The following is a 21,526-nucleotide window of genomic DNA, read 5'->3' on the forward strand; positions in this document are numbered from 1 at the left end:
TTACAGAATATAACACAAACAGTATCTGAAGATGGCCCTTAGGTCCAGGGGTTTCCGTTGTTTCTTGCATTTCTACTCAGTGCACACTTTTTGTCACTGACAGAGATTAAGTGTAGGTAACTACCCACCCAACGAGATTATAGATCGACACTCTTTCATTTAGAGAGCGTCCCACTCATTCATCGTGATGGTTTTCCTTAACAAGAATCAGCATGGCTCATTAACACAAAACTATATTTTCAATAAGGTTAATACTGCAGCAGTGTATAATAATTACAGTCTAATAATTTAACACTCAGGAGCACTGTAAAACAAATGTAAAGAACTTTGATTATTACAGTTTGCAAATGGACCAGAAAAGCTATTTACTATCATTACAAAGTTGGTTGATATCGGTGTTATTTAACACATGTAGGAAAAGCAATGCATACTACAGAATTAAATTTCATTTTATAGTGCTACTAACCAACTGTGTAAAAATGCAAATCTGTCCCCATGGCTTATAAAGAATTTTTCCCATAACATTAGAAAGAAAACAAAAAAAACCCCCAACAATAGTGAAATTTTGCAACTGTAGTATTAATAGGACCCTGCTGAAGTCTAACTTCAAACGTTCACAGTCTCTAAGCCATTTAATACCAGATTTTTGTTTGTGTACCGTTTATTTGTTTTAATAACAGCATCTAGTTGAACCATCTGAAAATTATTTAAGTTTTAATTCCACACAAAATTTGAAAAACAAAAACCAGTGTCTCTTTTAATGAGAAGAAAAACATCAACAGTAGTTATTACTAGTAATGGTGATATTTTAATTTAAAAGTCACTCCCAGACTGGCATAATCTCTACCTTTAAATTACAGCAGAGCTGAGACATACTCAGTGAAAACAAATGCACAGACTGGGCATAGCTGTTATCACTACAGGCTGACTAGGGCTCCGTTAGTCTTTGTGCTTTGTTACTTGTGTATTTCCAGTGGGTTTTACAGCTTAGTTAGTTTGGCACAGGAACCTGAAGCTTTTTAGACAGGGCTTGTGATCAGTTATTTCTTGAAAGCTGAAAACAACCATAAGTCTGTGCCACGTTCCCTAATCATTCATGAACATAGGCTGTATTGGTTAGAGCCTTCCCGGTGCTGTCTAACCTGCTGAGTACCTGAGGTCTCTAATCACATCCTCATGCGATCACTGCAGGAAAGTGGCTTTGCTGCGACTGTCCTGGGGCCACACACCAGTCCGCTTTCCGCACGGCTAAGCTTTCAGCTGCATGCATTGATCCTATGGCCTTTATTTTTGAAGCAAGAATAACGGAAATTATGTGAAACAGAAGTTTCTTCTAACTGACTACTCCCTGTCTCACAGCAGATGCTCTAGGATATGTTCCACGGCCTCTGGGAAATTCTCACAGGTTAAGTAAGGAGCCGGATTGATTTTGTCTTCATCTGCTGGTCGATATTTACCTGTAACAGATGAACAAAAGGATGCATTAATAAAGCTGCTTTGGGTGACCTGTCAGCTTGAGTTTTTTTTCCCCCTAGACTAGAGCATCCTAGGACCGGAAAAAGCCAGACATGGTAGGCCAGATAGCCATCTGGCATGCTCTTAGAACAGATATCTCACAGGTCTTTCCTAAACAAAGACTTGAGACTTACTGAAAAATGCTCCAGGAGAGGCTCTGACTCAAAAGTAACATTACTTATGCACTGTTTTGAATCTGTGGTACCGCAATGACACTGTTCTCCCACTAACTATTGAGATATTTGGGTTGTAGGGTCTTGAAATAACAGTTACATCTCCCCTTCTGGTTTTGTAAGAAGAGTAGGATTACTTGCTTTCATTTTGAGGGTAGTGGACTGTGTAGCATGAACAGTTGCTACCTCAGAAAGACCTTACCAGTATATGGCGTTACCACAATATCAATAAAGTTGAGAGTGATTGTCAGGCCCTTAAGGTTCCACTTTTGTTTGAAGCAAAATGGTGTACATCGTTATCAGTGTAATTACAAGGGAATGTCATCAAGAGTTTCCGAATGGTCAGAGGTTACATCAACACGACTGAACTAGGTAATCTAAGATATCACGTTTTAGATAAGTACCAGTTCTCTATGTTCTTTGCCTAATGCTCGTATTTTAGTCATTGTAAAATTCAAATCTACAAGATCAGCCACCCCCATCTATTACTTCATATCAGCCTGCTATCAGTTAGGAGTCTGTGCTCTAAACCTGTTGTTCAGACATTAAGTCCAACCTATGGCCTACCTTGACTTAGTCACAATCTACTGTCTGACAGGCTGCCAAGCTGCAGCTGAGGAAATCTACCTGCTGAATGAATCCCAAAATGAGCTGCCCCATAACGATGCACTCAGGGTCGCCCAGCAGCCCCTGGGTGTACCAAACTGCAGGAATGGCAGGCGTCTGCAGACGACCGGGGCTTGCCCTTGGGCTCAGAGCGTACTGAGCCCAGCCATGCGGGCTGTCAGTACCCAGGGCATGATGAGCGCACCACTGTCTCCTGAAAGGACCGATCCACCCAGTACTTACCGGTCCTCACTAAAATCCCACGCATGCCAGCGTTCTGGGCTCCTCCAACATCATCCCTGCAGTCCTGGGACAGAAGAGGAGATTGATCAGTGGCCACAGTCATAACTCGTTACCGAGTGCTTTATAGCGTCCTCTGCCTTGCATGTCACCAATGAACCAGTTAAAAACAACTATACTGAGTCAATCCTTCAGTTACCTGTTGGACAAATTATCACAGGAATGATTTCCTAGGTGTTTTTTGCCTGACCAAATAGCAAGACCTAACCTGCGTGGGACTGGAGCTGCCAAGTCACTGGGAGATTCTAGAAAGGACGGTGGAGACATCAGAAGGCACCTCCCGTCAGCAGAATTCCCATACCCTCGGGCAGGATATTTAGGGCTGCTCCAGCACCCACTCAAGTCAGAGAGCCGAGCCCAGGGGCTACACTCAGTCCTGCAAGTTTTGATGCTTCAGTTTTCACCCCTCGCTAACTCCCAGCGCTTTTGGAAAGATCACTTTCGTGTGGCGTTTGGGAGGCACCTGTACCCGGTGGAGAAGAGCACTAGGTGAGCAGGCAGGCGGTAAGGTATTCAGTCCCCACATACATCACCAATCATGAGGGCCTCCTCTGGGGCACAGTCAGTCCCTCGTAAAGCTTCCAGGAAGAAAGTTTTCTCTGGTTTCCCCACCACTGTAGCTTTGGTGTCTGTTGCGTATTCCAGTCCAGTTACAAAAGGCCCAGGTCCCAGAGCCAAGCCATTCTTTTTCTTGAAATACCTGGCTTTATGTATAGCTATAAGAGGAGCACCATCCAATATCAACCTAGGGAACCAATGAAGAAGAAAATACATAATTATATGAAAGGTATTTACAGCTGAAGGCCTCATCTTGCTTTCATTTACATTGATGACAAGAATCCAACTGAGGTTCATTTATTTGGAGAGTTAAATAAAGTTCCTGCCTTTCTTCTCCCCAGAAACAGCTAATAAAACAAATCCCCAAAATAAAGAAACTACTATCTCGAGGATTTGAGCAGTTAAGGTTTTTTTAAACTCCTTTCTATATCTCTAGTGCAATGAGGTTCATTTTTCTGAGCATCCCTGCTCTTCAAAGCCTAACATCCCCTCATTAGAGCCGATCTGATTTCCCCATAAAAAATATTTTAAAATACATTAACCATAAACAGTGGCTGTAGGTAGCAGCTTGACTGCCACAGCCTTAATTTCCTGTTAATCTCCCTGCCTTGACTGAAAACACAGCAGTGCTTTCAAAAAATTGCTGCAGCCAGGAAATCTGCAGCCCGGGTTGTTAGCAGAGCAGCTCCTGGGGCTCTTTGTATCACCTGTAACAGCCAAATGATTCAAGAGCTATACGCTTCCAGCAGGGATGGGTGTTTAGGTGAATCCCAAGTGGAAGCTGAATCATTAAACCTTGACTTTGTATTTTAACGTTGAAGGAGTAACAGATTACCTGAAAAAAAAAAAAAAATCACAAAGATCGGGCACATTCCTGCCGCACCGAATCCCCCAGTTAGCAGTGCTATAACCGTTCCTTTTAGAAACGGAGCTGGGTTTGGTCTTCTTGCTATAGGGAACCACAAATTCCCAAAGGGAGATCGTTCAGAGCAACAAATCACAAGATTCCTAACGCTTCTGAGCAGAATAAAAGGGTCAAATAATAAGGACCATAATGCACGGCACGACAGCACGGCACCAAGGGTTTTGGCCGGGCACGGCACCTGGGAGGCTCAGAAAGGGAGGGCAGCAGTGGCCTGATGGACTAGGAACGACAGCAGAGATCCTGCCGCTTCCCACGGGCCCATTTCTGCCCTGACACACCAGCAGGTATACTCTCCTCGGGTTTTCACAGGTTTAAAGATAAATAAAAGGTGTCTTTTATTCCTCCCCGACAGCTGGCCTATGCATTTAAAAAGCCCGTACAGAATACAGGATTGTCTGGAATGGGTGGAAAATTGTAAAGGAAGGAATAATTAAGAAACTACTGTTACTCCACCAATTGCAATCAGCTCCGTATTAGCCTGTGCTACCCTATCAGCCCTGTAAATTCACTTCATATCTGCTTTTACAGATTAAGAGGGCTTACTTTCACAGAATTTGGGCCTAATCCACCAGTCCCCATCTCTGATTCTTCCAGTTCTCTGTCACCTGCCTGGTAGTTTCTCTGCACAGTGGACCTAGATGCTACCCCTGTCCTGTAGCAAAAGGAAATCTGTGTATCAGCTCTGCTGGATGAATCTTCCTGGTACTACCAAGCTCAGCAAAGTTACAGCAGTCCTCCCCCATCCCCAGCCTCGGTTTCAGCGCAATAAAAGCCCTCTAGATAGCATCCATAAAAGCCGAGGTTCTCTGCCAAACACTTCCCGTCTGATTTTACGGCACCTTCTTCAGGTCCTGCGGGCAGCTCCAGTCTTTATCACAACAGGTAGAAATGTAACTAGCAAAGTGGAAACGGCAAAGCTGGGGGACAGAAGGGAACCGCTGGCACTTATCTTGAAAGCAGAAAGGATTACTTCTCCCTTTAACTCTTTGTTTTACAAAAAAAAGCCTTTAAGAAAACAAACAAAATCTTGCTTTGCCCCTTTACAGCCTTCCTGGAGCTCTGCTGCGCCTCTGTTCGAAGAGGCTGGCTTAGGTTAGTTGTATGCTCCTTGGAGAACGTCTCTTCTTTCCCACATGCTTGCAGAGCAACTTGGGTACTTTGAGCAATGCCTAAATGATAATATTTCATTTCACTTAATTATCACAAAACACTTGTACTGAATCAATGCATTCCAAAGCCAGCTCAACAAGAACCGAGCTGGCATGCGTTATCTGTGAGCAGCTAGCTATGTTCACAGTGGGAGGACGCCTCTAGGATACAGAAAAATTTAATTTGACAGTGGCACCACAACCGCTTAGGCTCAGTTTACAGGAAGGATCTCACCTGAGGGAATTCTAAACGTGGCATCCCAATCCTGTGTATACAAAAAGGGAAATTTATTCCCAGGCATTTCAAATGGCGCCTCGAGAATGGCCTTTCTTTGTGTACTACGTTTTGGGACTCATACTGGGTTAGATTTCTCTAATGTTGGATGTCAACAGAGTAGTTGCCTACCAGGCAGTTAGTCAGCCTGGGCTCTTCACAGTCAGTGAAGAGGAAAAAGCACTTCTAGGGCACAGTCCATCTGTCCTATTTTAAGCATTGCTAGGGGAAAAACGAATGGTGCCTTACAAGTGCCTCCTCTGTCCCAGGTCACTAGCTCAGATACAGGCATCTGCATTCAATCAGAGTCACCTCGATGCTTCGCTGTGAGCGATGCAAATCCCAAGTGAGTTAGTTTTCTGAGCAGTAAAGAATAGCGGCCTAAGGCTCAAAGAAAAGAATGGGTCAGTAGTTAAACATTTCCTCCAGACCAAACAGAAGTGGCACAAGCAGAACAGAAGTTTATCCCCCAAGAGAAGACTAGGGGAAAAACCCCAGAACAAGTCAGTGAGATATTAAAAATCGACTAGAGCACTTGCTAGGGCCTCTGGACAGCTTGAATGGCAGGACCAGGACAAACACTGGGCAAAACCAGGAAGCATTCAGGGAGGATGAAATCCTCCTCCAGGTAGAAGAGTCAGCCAAGAGGCCGCGAATGCGTCCATCACGAGGCAAGGAGAGCTGAAGGATTCGGGCTTGCTCAGCATATGCTCTACACTTGAATCCAGGTCTCTCTTGTGCAGCAAGGGCAGCTCAGGCCCACCGCCAGCTGCAGCGGCATGGACCACGTTTGCCCTTCAGCATCTTCCTTCTGTTGTCAGACCAAATGTCCAATTCTGTGTTTAATGCAACAAGCCCAAATCCAGCCTGGGACAACCTCCCTCACTTCCACAGGACCCGTTCTGCAGGCTTTCTCGTGTTCTCTGGCCCGACGAAGCCCGGGGCCCTCAATCACTCCGAACATAATATGACTAGTTTCTGGCTTTAAACGTCCAGGTCTCCAGCCCGAGGCCGCTAATGACTATTGTTCAACTGCTAATATATTCATGACCGAAATATCAATAAACAAAATGAAGCAAGGACTGGAAGAGAGGATGGGATAACTTTGTGCGATTGTGAAATTAAGAGTGCACTCATGAATCCACTGTAAAACTCTAAAATCAATGCCACTGGCAACATGCACTAATGATGCAGCCAGAAAGTCAGTCTGGGTCTACACATGTTTTTATGACATAGAACTGGCTTGCAGATAAGGACAGCATTGGCTTGCTACTGCAAGTAGCCTCCACAAGCTACCGGTGCACAGAAATTGGTAGCTCCTCTTCAGATTTAGTGCCTATAAAGACGGATTAAGATGCTCGAGACCAAATTTTTTTCCAATTCTAAGGTGAAAAATTATGCAGTGGCAGCCAACCCGGGAGCAGAGAGCAGAAAGGATTCATCGTATGTATTGTAACACAGCAAGGAGTTAACTGGGAAGGATATTACCAGATAATCCTCTTTAGTTCTGAGATAGCACTGGAAGCCTGTTACCAACTGCCAGCACGGGTTAGTGCTCCTGCAGCCGAGGTAGGTTGTGTGACTGCTCCCCCTTTCTCAAGGCCAGGTCAATCAGCTTGGCCTAAACCACTGTTGAAGGACAGCAGCTTCAAAGGGCTTCCCGTGACAACAGCAGCACGATACTGAGAAACAGCAGACTGTGCTGGGGTGCAGGGGAGGGGGCTTTTTCAAGCTACCCTTCTCTGTGTGTGTTTCGCAATGGACAAAAGGCAAAACACCGGGAGATGAGGGCTAAACTCAGTAACAGACTCATGTTCAAGTCTCTCCAAGCTAAAATCTTTTTCTAGTTAAAAGTCAAGACCAGTACGTTGAGTAGAACCTAGAACTGGACAGAACAGTGCATGGCTATGCAGCTCTGCACACATTATTGCAACCTGGCTCAGTCGCGGACACCTTTTATCCGACTTATCACTTATACAATATACAGTCAAAACTACCAACCTGAGTGATAAAAGGGACTGGATCAGATCCACAGTTCAGCTAACCCAGCATATTGTGGTGGCCACTGCTGAAAACAGGTTATTTCAAAAGAAATGACTAGAAATCCTGCATTAGGCAGATAGGGAATAATCTGCCCTCAATACGGGATTTCCTTCTAGCCCCTGTAAGATTTGGGCTCTGAAGACTGAGGTTTTGAACAGAGAGGCCTTCTCCCTAATACTTCTCAACATCCTTGCTTCTGTGTAAGCATCTCCTCTTGAAACGTTACTATCCTTTTCAGCTCAGTGTTTTAATTTTGTAATGTTTGGAATTGTTTTGTTAATGCTGTAATTAAGTTTATTTACAGAGACTGAAACCTATGAAACCCAGGGCTGGACTGCCTGCGGCTCATGCTTAAGGCCCCCACCTCCACAAAGGTTAGCGGTTCTCTCTCAGATATGGAAGACGACACCGTAATCCTCACTACATAACGGTGATATTGTTACCACCCTCTTCTCTCCGTATGGGAAGGAATTCCTCTCACACATGGGGATACAGAGCCCAGCATGAGACAACCACCACTCAAAAAACAACGAGGAGAGATGGACTTACCGAAACGCCCTATTCATCATCTCATAGTTAAAGCGCTCAGGAGCCAGTCCTACTACCACTGCATTGGGGTCATCGGTGGCTATCCCTGGAAAATCAAGAACAGTACCACAAATTATTCTGAGTAAACTGACTTTTCTTCATACCTAGTAATACAGTCAGCTTTTTGCATGGCCGAGTGATCCCCCAACTATCCATACCACCCAAGCAGACACATTTGTTACAGCATGTCTACTAAGAACATGGGTCTGTAGCTACACCTCAGCCTGCCCCTTTTCACAGGAACTCGTTGCTAACTGACTGTGTTCAGACCCTTTTCATAGCGGTCAGCACTGACCAATTCCCAAGTGCGCCCACCCAATCAAGAGCAGCTGACGGAAGAGTGCTGCATTTCCCCAGCAGCAGGTAGGACTAGATCTGTTAACTGAAACGTTTCAGTTACCATCTTCCATGGAGTGAAAGGAAGTGTCAGTTCTTGACTTTCACCAGGAGTAAAATCTTCTGTGGTTTAAACCAACCCGATCTCTGTCATTTACCAAGTTAGGCAACACGTGTGATTAATCACTTGACAACAAAAATTAGAATTGTCTGACACGGACAAATCATTTAGACGAGTTACACGTCCGTTAGAAATAAGGAAAGCCTCACTGGAGGTGTTGGTCCATCCAGACTCTGGAACCCTCCAGGAAGCACGCAACTCTGCGTCTGTGTAGTCTAACAACCATTCTCCCGCTGGCTCCACTGAAATTCAGCACCTTTTCCTTTTTTTAAATTAAATGACTTTTCATTATCTGAGAATCTCTCTCTGCATATATCAGTTTGCTTTGTTAAGATACTAAAGCAGGAGCATTAAAGAATTTCATCCAGTTTTCCAATTCCTTCCGGTCACAGAAAACTCCACTTAGGGTGGAAAGCCTGACTGTTGTTCTACATAGCAGTCTGCTTATGATGGCAAAGATGGTCTTGCTGCATGACCTAGAAGTTGTTACACTAGGTTACTTTTGGCTGTTTAGGAAGGCTTTTTTTTAAATGTGGATTAGTTCCCTCACGAACAGCTTACATCTCCTTTGTCCTGCACTGTTCTGGAGGAGCATGACTGTCTTCAGACGGCAGCGTCACCTCTGAAGGAACTATATATGGCCCTGTAACGGCTGTGAAGAACAGGACCACGGCACAGAACCAGCAATGGAGGCAGAGTAGCATCTACAGGAGAAACAAGAGTACCAGGGAAATTTGTTTTCAATACGTTAAGTAACAGCTGCACTCTGCACTTGCCGGAGTTGTTCTTCTGCCTTCAGGCAGCACATACTCTACATCTTGACTGGGACAACTAAGAGCTGCTGCGTCTCCAGAGAGCGCCAATGCAGACCACTGGCTGATGTCTGATGCTGTGTGTCCTCCAGTTAGCACAGACAGCAAAAAGCAGCACTCAGAGATGCCACGTGGATTTGTGACACCACCCGAAAGCATCTGGGTCCATTAACCAAGAATGGATTACATTCATCCATCTGTGACCAATTTTATACACAGATTATCCAAGAATAATTCAATAGCAGTCACTAACAGAGATTTAAGATGTCCCCCATTGTACTTAAACGCTTCTGCAGCGGTCCTGAGAGAACATGAGCCAAACCGCTTGTAGATAAAAGAAAAGGCAACAAAGCAATGCCTGCCAGATTCAGGCTACACACAAAATGCCACCAATTTACTCTGCTGGTATCTCTATCTTTGCCTTATACAACATTAGCATCAGCTACTGTTAAACTGACGCAAAGATCCCAAACACATAGAGATGTAACTGATTTATCTGCCTCAGGAGCATTCAGCTGCTGTCTCTGACCCAAGAAAGCCTTCCGGCGAACACAAATACGGACTCTGTTGCTGGGAGCACGTTTCTCCAGATACAGTGTTAGGTGGTGGAACAGATTATCAGATTTCATTGCTCTCATAGCCCATAGAAGCTTTCCCCCTGCACACTCATCTTTCACATTACTGAATAGACCACGGCACTAAAATTTGACAGAAAATGTCTAGCTCCTAGCAAGATTAGAACCTACTTAAATTATACAGCAGTAAGAATTTAAATTTATAAGGCAGGGAGCAGTGGCAAATCATCCACATTTTCACTGCCCTGAGTTTAGATGAAAGACTATTCACATTTCAATAGAATATTTTCAACTCCAAGTAAGCTAAGAACATGGGTGTCTCCACTCTTCTTCAAATAAAGATATGAGATAAGTCAAGGACTAACTGTCCTAACTTTAGGCACCTGCCTGAGGTGTCCAAGTTAGAATATACCAGCTTAGGCTCCTCTTATTGCTGAGGGAGAGAGACAGGCACATCTGAAACTGAAGCAGGTGTTAACCAGGTCTCTAGAGATGACAATCTAGAGAAATAAGGGAGATAAAGCTTCTATCACCCAATTAGATAATAAAAGTACATGGAATGAGACCTAATTGTTCAATAATTCAAGCTAAACAGTAACTACCTGAGGATTTCACATTTAATAGTCATCTATTAAGAGAGAAATAGCTTCCTGTGTCTCTACACGGAGATTTTTCAGCAATTTGTGTCACTGCTGACCTAGCAATAAGCATGGGACACTTTGATCACTTTGTCATCTAACTTTGTCTAAGAAAGATCTTCACGAGCCAGCAGGACAAGAGGTGCTGCAGCAGCACCGGACCAACAACAGCTGGGAGAATTGCTTGGAAGTACTAGTTCTACATGGACACGATCTCTGTACAATAGCAGAGGAAATTTTCCGATTTCCAACCCATTGACACATTCTGGCTATAAAGCATATAAATATTGGTAAGTGGAATAACTCTCCAATGATCTAGTGATAAATATTACTTTCTACACTGGAATTGAATAAAAAGTATTGAGTTTTATCTGAATTCCTGCCCATTTGAAGTTTTTGGCTGCCATTCCCACTACTCCTCAAGCAGCTATGACAATCACGGCTTTAGATTGTTTAACGTTCTATTTAAAGGAATAAAGAATTGTTACGACTCTAGAGAGTTCCATGTTTTAGGCTTTCATCATGGCTAGCGGTAGTCTAGCGAAATTGCTATAGACTATGAAACAGAATATAGGCTACATGTCGTGCATTCAGGATGTAGCATAGTTCAGTGTTGCAATTTGATTAGAATCTGCAGAACACCACCCTGCAGTTGCGTGTTCCTGCTGCTTTTCTCCCCCCTCCCTTTTTCTTCTTCTCCCCTTCCGAGAGGACACAAGCTCTTCTTGTTTAACCCTTGCACTATGTACAGGCCTGGCAGAAAAAGAATTCTGCTTTATGCAGGAGAATACAAGTGCACCTGAAGGCTCAATCTTGCTACACAGGACCACTTCAGTCCAGAGCACATCATAGACGTCCCTTGCCTAGAACTTAACATGCTATCGCACTCTGCCCTAAGTTTTCTGACAACCGTAGAACATGCTAGCCCCTGCGCGGGGTAGTAGAGGCTAGTGACATGTCACCAAAGGTACTGTTTACAACCAGTTTATCACAGTGAGACGCAGTGGACTCTTTTAACTCTTGAGAAGAAAGAGCAACGCTTTACATGCTCATTGTGCTACAAAAGGGAGAGCGTAATGTTTCCTTAGCTAGTGGTTCAACAACCTTCCCTCGTGCTCTTCTCCAGCCATCTCACCTGTGAAATCAGGCAGCGCCTTATCGTCCACCAGCAGAAGAGGCCGCACCTGCTTTTGCTCCAGGAGATTTCTGGCTGCTGTCAGAGAGGTGAAGATCTCATTTTCCGCAATGTCAAATCCCAGTTTCGTCAGCCTCTCCAGCAGGTCTCTCTTGCACTCTTTTGTTGTGTTGGTCACAAATCGAATGGTAACTGGAGCACCGCGCAGCCTGATGCAGAAGAGCAAAGGCAAATTGGACAGAACTCTTTTTACTTACACCCTTCGTATACCTCCTTGGGACTTAAAAAGGAGCATCTGTCTAAAGGCTGCAGCTGAAAAGATCACCTAGGTCCCAGACTACTGGTGCTACAGGCCAGAAGAAACAGGAGGTCGTTAGCCTCTGCGCGGACCAGAGGGCAACGTAAAACACAGGACAAGAGTTCGAGCTATGCTCTGCAGAAAACAAGATCAGGTCTCCCCTGCTCTGCTGCCACCAGGAAGAGTCAGGAGAAACGGTGATTCCAAATTTCATCTTCACAGGAGTAACAAAAACACCTCTGATCAACTGCAACTAGTCTGAAAAGCCTTTTAATTCAAACTAGATCGTAGTTGTCCAGCCCTGTATTCTGGATTAACAGCATCCTGAACCAAAATAAACAAGCAGCAGAACCTTGCTGCTAAATTGATATATTGAACTCAACATGCCTGGTGAATTTCACAGTAGCTGTAGCTCACTCAGAGATGCAGGAAGCTCTAGCAGCCTATGTTAGCTGTGTGGCACTTTTATGTCAGCTTTTGCAGCCATTTCTCCCTTCACAGAGGAACAGCGATCATCACATAAAACCACGTTATTGCCTCACACTGACAGTACACGCTACCGAATAACCAAATAATTTTAAGTGACAATTTCAATGGCATTTCCTTTAATTGCTCCCCCACCATCACTTTCTCTGTTTGTTGCTATAGAAACAAACACTGGCAGCGCAACTGCATGGGGAACAGAATAAAGTTGGTCAACGCTGGAGACTTGCTCGCATCTGCCACTTCTTCACGTGTCTGTTCTGCTTCCTGGAAAGACACGATGACCTTTCAAACTATGAACTGGTAAAACAAACAAACAAAAAGATCCCCTGTTTACTAATAAAATAGAAATTAAGATTTATGTCCTCACTACTAAAAGGCAATCCTGAAAATAGAATCTATGGTTTTGTTCCCAAAGCAAGCTGTGCGCCAATCACTTCAGGCTCTCTTTAGGAAGGACAATTACCTGGATTAGCAAAAACGATTATGAGAATTTTTTTTTTCTTTTTTCAAACCTCCAGGCATACAAGACCTGACTGTTCTTTGCAGGGAAATGACATCTGTTCGCCAGACCTGTGATCCTTAACTGAAGCACAACAGAGCACTGGACTATCTCCACGTTTTATCCTTTCTCCAATTTCCCTCCCTTGCTCTCCCCTCTTGAAGCTAGTACAGGGCTTGCACGAGCAAAGCCCGGTAGGAATCAAGCAGAAGCACAGCAGAAGGCAGAGGAGAATCAATGGCTTTATAAAATACTGTCTGTCTTCTGATTCAACAGAAGTCCTTTCTATTGCCCTGACTATTGCCTGAGGGTTTGGAGGTAAGCAGCAGATAGGAGAGAGTCAAGCTGCTCCTGACAGTATCATCGCTTCTATACATCCAGGGAATCTGCAGAATGCTCACTCTCATCTGGCACAAGTTCTCCCTGCAGCATGAAACAGGGGCAAGCAGGATCCAGTGAATGAATGAGCATGAATGAATAGCCAACACTTCAGCAGTTTTTACTTCCTTGCAGTCCTGTATCTTTAGGGGATAATTATTTCCACAGAATTATCTGTGAAGAGAAACACAGACTTTCCTAATCCATCTGCTTTCCCTCTGAGCTACAGTCTAGCTTTATAAAAATCCAAGCAGTTGATATAACTCCAGTAAAAACGTCCCATGCTTAATTCAACCCTATTTCTCTCCCCTCATTAACTCTCACTGCTCTAGCATCTTAAAGTGGCTCGTCACTCACCACGGTGGCATACATCACTTAATATTGTTTCTCTTCGTCCTTTGCAAGGTGACTTCTTCAGGGAAACAGTGTCAGAACACGACACAAAGATCCCTGGAACTGCATATCTGACTATGCTGCCGACTTGGCCCTTCAACGACGGTAAATCATTTCACTTGCTTCTGTAGACACGCTTTCATCGGAAGGGGTACTTACTGCACTGTTAATTAATGTGTTTAAATTCATATAAAAGACGGGCTGTATTATCAAACGTTTCCCCAACTAAAAAGCTGAGCTTGTTTACCTAGCAGAAAAAGCTTTTAAAAAATTAAATACAGAAAACCTTGTCTGAAATACCAAATGAAATGAGGACTCTGTAAAGGACACCTTGCTCACTGAGCCAAGTTATTCTCACTGTTAATCCAATTTAGCCCAGCACAGGCTTAAGGGCTCAGATATAAGATCAGGTTCCCGTAGTTAAACAAAGCGCTGAGCATCAGCTGAGCTGAAGTGATTTTGGTACACATGGGGTAATCCAGGTTAAGTTAACAACCTTCCACTTTGGGATAAGGCTGCAATCCCATATGAATTAGCTGAAACGATCCAAATAATAAGTCTTTTCTACCCAGAAAAGACTCAGAAAAGACCTAGTGAGCTACTTAGGGAAGCTGCAGGGAAACAGGTGGTGTGTAGTAACATGTCAATATCGAGGCCCCTTGCAGAGTTCTCCTGGTATTAATACATATTAATTAACGCTTATATATATCAGCATAACGAGGCAGAACCGTCAGGCCCTTCCACTAAAAGAAGCACCTTGTGCAAACAGCATTGACACAACCCGTAAGAGGAAATGGGAAAAGGTGGCTTGCCTTTTAAGAGCTTCCTGCGCGCCTGGCACAGCTGAGTCTTCAACATGAAGCGTGCCGCTGAGGTCCACCAAGACAGCTTTCAGTGCACGCCGAGCTGCCATCCTCCATTCCCCAGGGAAAAGGCAAACAAATGAAACAACGAAAACTGCTTAGCAGACAATGGATAATAAAAATAAGGAACTCAGTTAAGCGCCTCATTTGTGCCAAGCCCGGTATTACTCAGAACATTACTCGTAGTGTTAAATGGGCCCCTTTAGACACAGAAATAAAAGGCAGCGCTTAAAAAAAAAAAAACCCATAATTGATGGGGTGGTATTTTCCCAAAGACTCTATATATGGAAATCAGGTGCTATTTGTTTCTTAAGTGCCTGTATTTCCGCACATCAAAAAAGTTCCCTAAACAACCAAGACCGCTGGGAAGGGGATCCTTACGTCCGGCGTTGCCGGTTCAAGGCCTCGGCAAGCACGTTTCAGCAAGCCGCCTCGACGCCAGTGGTGCCGTTCAAGTAAAAACAAACACGACGCCACTAGGCGCTCCGACTACCACGCGCAGAACGCGCTGCGGAAGCGGCTACCGTTAACCTTCGTCGGCGCAAGCCGGACTGCACCGCGATGCAGCCCACGAGAGCACCCAGCCGGCTCAGGCCTCAGGCCCAGGATAGGCGCCAGCCATCCCAGAAATTAAGGCAGGCAGGAGCCGCCGCTCAGAAGCCTGCCAGCGCGGATTGTGCAGGCCGCTAGCCGGGAAGCCAGCAAAGCTCAAGGATATTCAGCACCCAGAAGGCTTGTTCCCTCCTCTTAGCAAAGGGGGGCAGTCACGCAGCCTCTCTATAGCCACCTTGTGTGCCTCACCAACGGCTAACGAACCAGGGGCTACTAGCACCCGGCGCCATCCACCCCCCTCCCCGGCCGCGATGGTACCGCCCGCCCGCCGGCGCCTGCACAGCGCGGGCGGACCCACCCCGGCGGGGGGAGGGGGGAAGAGGGTGACACCCCCCGCCGCACCGCACACACCAACCTGCCTTCGCCCGCCCGGCCGGGCCCTGCGGGCTGCCCGCCGCCGCGCCGGGTCCTCGCCGGCCGGGGCTGCCCGCCCAGCGCCTGAGCCCGCCGGGCGCTGCGGAGCCGCGCAGGGCTCCGGGAGTTGGCGGCAGGCACGTCCGCGGGCAGCCCGCCGCGGGCCTCGGGGGCGGGCGGCGCTGAGGGGAAAGGGCGCGCGGCGTCGCGCGAGGGTGGAGAGGGCCGGACCGGGATGGGGGGGGGGGGGACTCCTTGGAGGGGACCGCACCGGGATGGGGGGGGATCCCTCGGGGGGGGGGGCTGCACCAGGATGGGGGGGACCCTGGGGAGGGCAGAGCAGCACTGGGATGGGGGGGATCCCTCAGGGGGGCCGCACCGGGATGGGGGGGATCCCTGGGGGAGGCAGAGCAGCACTGGGATGGGGGGATCCCTTGGGGGGGGCACACTGGGATGGGGGGGATCCCTTGGGGGGGGCACACTGGGATGGGGGGGATCCCTCAGGCAGAGCAGCACTGGGATGGGGGGGATCCTTTGGGGGGGCTGCACTGGGATGGGGGGGGGGATCCCTCAGGCAGAGCAGCACCGGGATGGGGGGGATCCTTTGGGGGGGCTGCACTGGGATGGGGGGGGGATCCCTCAGGCAGAGCAGCACCGGGATGGGGGGGGGAATTCCGGGGGGGGGCTGCACCGGGATGGGGAGGGACCCTGGGGGGGGCAGAGCAGCACTGGGATGGGGGGGGAATCCCTCGGGGGGGACCCCTTGGAGGGGGCTGCACCGGGATGGGGGGGATCCCTTGGTGGGGCAGAGCAGCACTGGGATGGGGGGGATCCCTCAGGGCAGGGTGCACCTGGATAGGGGGGATCCCTCGGGGGGGGGGGCGCACTGGGATGGGGGGGCTCTCAGGGCTGCACACCCTGTCCTGGGCACCACCGTGAGGCCCAGCCTCTGCTGGTGCCTTCGTTCATCCGCGCTCGGCCAGCCGAGAGCAAGGCAGGCAGAGCTGGGTGCTGAGGGGGTGTGAAGGGAGGGGAAACATCCACCACGCGTACCAGAGGAGGGGGTTGTGCCAGGCTGCAGTCACTGGGGGGGGGTTCAGTCCCTTTATTCTTCCCTGCTAAAGTGACACCCATCAAGCCCAGAAGGCGTTTGTGGACGTTTTGACGCTACAAACTCAGCCTTATACTGCTGCTATATTGGTAGTTGCAGGGACTGTGCTTCACTTTTTTACAGGATGAGCGTGTCCTGCCAGAAAATAGTTGTTTACTGCTGTTATAATGAATAACATACCAGCGGGGAAAACAGGCTTCAGCATGCCAATGACAGCTATGGAAACAGCCGTTTGCAAATTCTTAGTAGAAACCTCTCCAATTATTCCATAGTGGACTTAGTCCTCATGAAAATGCTTTGGTTATTGATATTTCTGAGCCAGATGTGAGTGATAATAGTGTGCTGCCATGGTTTAGGAAGTGCCAGTGACTCCTGGAGGGCAAGCAACAACTTTGCACGTGGAGCTCTTTGCCAAGTGGAAACGCTTTTCTGAATGTTCCTTGTTACTGAGGTACCGGGGGCCCCAGCCTGTTTTAGGGTGTGTAGGCCACAGTGGCCTGTGAGAGGAGAGATGTGCTGTTATGAGTGGAAAACTCAGGTACTGCAAGTAAGAGTCAAACGTAAAAGAATAGAGAAGTCAGAAGGTGGGGAAACGCTTCACCTGGTTTAAACAAAGAATTACGGGCACAGTGGGCACGTGTGAGAGGTGCTCAAACGCGCACGCCAAGGAGGCAGTGTCGTTATTCCCCTGCTGCTTCCTTCCAGCATCCTGCCTTCTCTGCCCACGCGCTGTCTACCCTTTTACCCCCTTCCATGCTCATTACCTGGGAGACCTGATCCTTAGCTGCTGTCCCGTTCCGATCGCTGTCTTGCAGCCCCCAGGGAAAACTTGTCCCGGTTCTTCCTGAAGCACAGAACTATTGTTACTTTCTGCTGTATGCATCTGATCTGCAATTTTGAAATCTGAACTAAGCGTGTGAACACATGCTGTAAGCCATACAGTGAAACTTCCGCCTTTCTGAGAGAATGGAAGGGAGAAATCACTTATTTTACATGTTTCAGAGCAGCTGCTTGCAGTCTTCAGTATTCACTTTTATTTCAGTAAGAAGTAGTGTTTTAACAGTTCCAGTCAATACAGATGAGATGATATGCAAGCAGTGCTTCATTCAGGGCTCCAATGCAATGCATCAGCAGCGGGAATATCTACCAGTGCTTTAAAAAAAAAAAAAAAAAAAAAGCCATGATTACTACATGCAGTTCACATCCTCAGCCTCCATACCTTCCACAAGCTGGTTAGCAAAGGCAAGAGGCAGTGTTATATATCAGAGTGCAATGTAGTAAAATTCAAACCGTTATCGTCTCTTTTTTTTTTTTTTAATCTGTTTCTCGTAAGTACTGTTCAATTCCCATGAAAGAAGATACGTTTATGAATTAACTGATCCACAGTATACCCTAGCCACCTCTGAATTACACAAACATATTTTATTTAATAAAAAATACTTAGTAATAGATTTACCTACTTGGAAATGTAAGACATAGCATGATTTTATTCTGCCTCTGGCCAATCTTACTATGGCTCATTAGGTTTGCTACATAACACCAAAATATTGCCTCATAGTGGAGAGCTGGTATTTGCAAGTGCCATAGGAATAAGACAGAAAAGTATTTTAAATAAGAACACTGACTTTGGCATGTAGAACAGGATAAAGTTGAGTTTCAAGATACTCCCACAGAACACAGATATGGAGCAAGTTACGAAAGAGAATGCGTAACTTAGAAAGTCAAAATTTATTTACAAGTTTTCACTAAAAAAAGGAAACAACAAAATCCCTCTTCCTGGATATACTCTCCTCTGCAAAACACTGCAACTGAAACCTGTTGAATTCATTTACACGTTTTACAGACTTATCTTTGTATACAACCATGTATACTTTAGTCATCAAAACATCAGAAGAGATGATCAACCAAGCTGTTTTAAAACAACATAACTGCCTGGTTTCTCTAGCCCTTCCCACTTTTAAAAATAAGCCAAAACAAGTCACACTCTAGCAGAGAGAAACAGAAAAGACATTTGAAGTCTAGCTTTTCTAAAAAGGTATATGAGGAGCCGTTTCCTTGCATTCAAAGTTGCTATATAACATTCGGCCTGACCCAGCAGACTTCACTGAGAAGATCTGTATCTAAGGAATTAGCAGTACTGTCTGAGAAAGAACTGCAAAGTCATACCCACAGGATCAATTTCAGAAAGTCCTTACTTTAACAGAGGAAGATGGAGGGGGGAAGAAGCAGTAACGGAGGTTGCAAATTTGCTCTTGCTTAAAAAAAAGAATTGCATTTGAAAAGGGCGCAGTATTTTCCTCCCATATTACCCCAAAAGCTCAGAATACAAATGGTTCCCCGCTTCTAACACAAAGTACTACACAAAAGTTTAACGCACACTTAAAAAAAAAAAAAAGAAGTAATAATAATCCTTGAAAGAATAGTAACCAATACTAGTTACTAATACCACTCGCTAATCTAAATTAACACTGAATTGCCTCTATTTAGGTACAGCTCTTTGAGATGTTGCATAGCTATTGCACCTGTTTCCAACCTACTTTGCCATTAGCATCAAACATCATCAATCCGAGAAAGCTATCAAACACCAAGAGAAAAATCCTGGCCTCAGCTTAGCCAGGAAAATTTCACTTATGATTTCGAATGAAACAGGCTTTTTTCCCCCCTCTAGTTTTAGCCTCTTCAAAATCACAACAGTATTTTCAATAGCTTATAATATTTCTAGAGCCAAAATTCATACTCTGTTAAATAGTACCGTGGTAGTAACTATGTAATAACAAACACTGGATTTTTTTTAAATTTAAAAATAAATTGGGAAGTGTACTAAGAGAAATCCATCCCTGAGTGACAAGACAAAAGCCGCATCCTATTGACAATCATTGCAATATGTTACAACGCATATTGTAACAGTCAATGCTATTAACAGGCAGCAGTAGAACTTGTCGGAGTCCAATATATTTACAGCATTGTTGCACTGATCCCATTCTCTTGTTTAATGAAACTGTAAGCGAACATTAGGGAAATAAATAGAAACAGTGTCTTTATTATTGTAAGTCGAATGTCAAATTGACAGCTACATCATGTTGGATCCCAGAAAAGCCGTGATGGTTGGCAACTTTCCTCTTTGGATGTCCAAAAGCTTTTGCAACAGATCATCTTCAGCCAAACAACAGGAGCAGCACAATTGTAACAGAGTTCACTGCTATTAATGGCACTGCAGAGAAAAAAACGGAGTAATTGTGAAAATGTTGTTTTATACATCACAAAGAGCCAGAATTTCATGTTAGGCTGGGAGACTACCTTTTCAGGAGTTAAATAAACTACATCTTAAAAACAATACAATTGATTTACCTGGGCAAATGAGAATTAGTGGAAGGGGCCATGACTGAAGTCTGGGATTCCAAAAATTAATAGGAAGGCTACAGCGTAAATATTCTTACGGCCTTCTACGTTTTAACTTTGGCCCAAACAAGCCTTTCTCCAAATGAAACTAAACCGTCTCAAAATCTGTTTCTGTCTTTAGCTTCTACTGAGGTTTAGAAAAATACAATTTCTTATTCTTTGCTGGGCAGAAGAAAACGCGGGGTTTGCTACTGCTTGAAGGCTGTTTGTCCGGGCGTGTAAAGTCCATTTCGGTGTGCTCTATAGCGAGTGCCTATCAGTGACTTTCAAATTAAGTTTTCATTCTTATTTCCATACTTCGAGGCACGTAAGTCCGGCTTACAGTTAAGACTCCCGGGAATTACGTTCCTCTCACCGGCTACTTGAATTCACACAAAACCGAGTTCGGCCAAGGTGAAGCGGGTTGCACAACGGGTTTCACAGGCCTCCCCACCCGCTCCCCCAAACTTCCAGAAAAGGCCGGCGGCTGCTGCTGCAGCAGCAGCGCCGCAAGCCCCAGTCACACTCCACCTCTGCCCAGCTCGGGAAGCAGAGACTGTTGTATCGGTTCTCCAAGCTCGGGCGCGAGGCCTGCACGCCGCGACCTGCGCCGCCCTACGCGGAGTCCGGGCCGGAAGGACGGAGTGACAACGGCAAGCAGAAGAAGAGCAGGGCAGAACCTCGCGTGCCCAGATTATTTCCTTAAGGCACGGAAACAAAAACCTTACGGGCAGCGGAGGATTACCTGCACCTTACCTCGCATAACGGTTCGGACGGATCGAATAAGGTTCATTAGCTGTGCTTTAATTCCTGGTTCTTCTCCAAATCCTCCGATCCCTTGATCGCTTCCCCAGCCGACTGCGGGGCAGGCAGGCAAAGTCAGCCAAGGGGGGGAAAAAAAAAAAACAACCAACAACCCCCCCCCTCCCTCCCCCGGCGGAGGGTGAGGAACCGGGTGTTTCCAGGCAGCTCTGGGGTGGGGGGGGGCGAGGGCAGGGCAGGGGTTTGGCGAGGGGCCCCGGCCCAGACACGCGGCAACGCCGAGAGGATCCGCGCCACCGCCGGCGCGGGGGATGCACCACAGGGACTAAAACGCCTCTCTCCGCCTTTCGCATGCCCGAAACCCACCTATTTTCCCTGAGTTTACGCAGCGAAGAGGTCAAGGGCGGTCGGGAAAGGCTGCCCGGCCGGCCGGCCGGGGGGGGTGTCGCAGCGCTCGGCGGCGGCACAGGCTCATGGCGGCTCCCTCCCGCCCGCCCGCCCTCCCGCCGCGCCATGGCGCCTCACCGTTGCGCAGGAAGCGCTCCTCGTGCAGCACGGCGATGGCGTTGACGAAGAGCAGCGCGGCCTGCAGCAGCGAGTACAGCGTGAACGCCATGGCCGCCCCCCCCCCCGCCACCGCCACCG

At 46.5% G+C, this 21,526-nt stretch overlaps 1 protein-coding gene across 1 annotated transcript; it reads right to left on the minus strand.

The window, feature by feature from the left end:
- Nucleotides 1–697: 697 nt before the first annotated feature.
- On the minus strand, nt 698–21,526 carry LOC138064341 (haloacid dehalogenase-like hydrolase domain-containing protein 2). Its single transcript, XM_068926386.1, has 10 exons — nt 21,407–21,526; nt 20,876–20,977; nt 19,902–19,952; nt 15,466–15,730; nt 14,614–14,715; nt 11,748–11,956; nt 8,092–8,176; nt 3,123–3,339; nt 2,538–2,601; nt 698–1,457 (listed from the first exon to the last, which is right to left on the minus strand). Exons 1-10 carry the CDS (start codon nt 21,495–21,497, stop codon nt 1,354–1,356), a joined length of 1,290 nt encoding a protein of 429 aa, XP_068782487.1. The 5' UTR covers nt 21,498–21,526; the 3' UTR covers nt 698–1,353.

Source organism: Struthio camelus, chromosome W (assembly GCF_040807025.1).
Source record: "Struthio camelus isolate bStrCam1 chromosome W, bStrCam1.hap1, whole genome shotgun sequence".
Classification (NCBI taxonomy): Eukaryota; Metazoa; Chordata; class Aves; order Struthioniformes; family Struthionidae; genus Struthio; species Struthio camelus.

What these genes read in the sequence shown, in the direction of transcription:
- LOC138064341 (XM_068926386.1), bottom strand. Translation starts at nt 21,497, where the DNA reads ATGGCGTTCACGCTGTACTCGCTGCTGCAGGCCGCGCTGCTCTTCGTC. An exon ending in TGTGCTGCTCCTGTTGTTTG is followed by an intron (nt 15,731 to 19,901) that starts GCTGAAGATGAT and finishes GCGGCTCCGCAG; the next exon opens with CGCCCGGCGGGCTCAGGCGC. An exon ending in CCCTGGTTCGTTAGCCGTTG is followed by an intron (nt 14,716 to 15,465) that starts GTGAGGCACACA and finishes TGGGGAATGGAG; the next exon opens with GATGGCAGCTCGGCGTGCAC.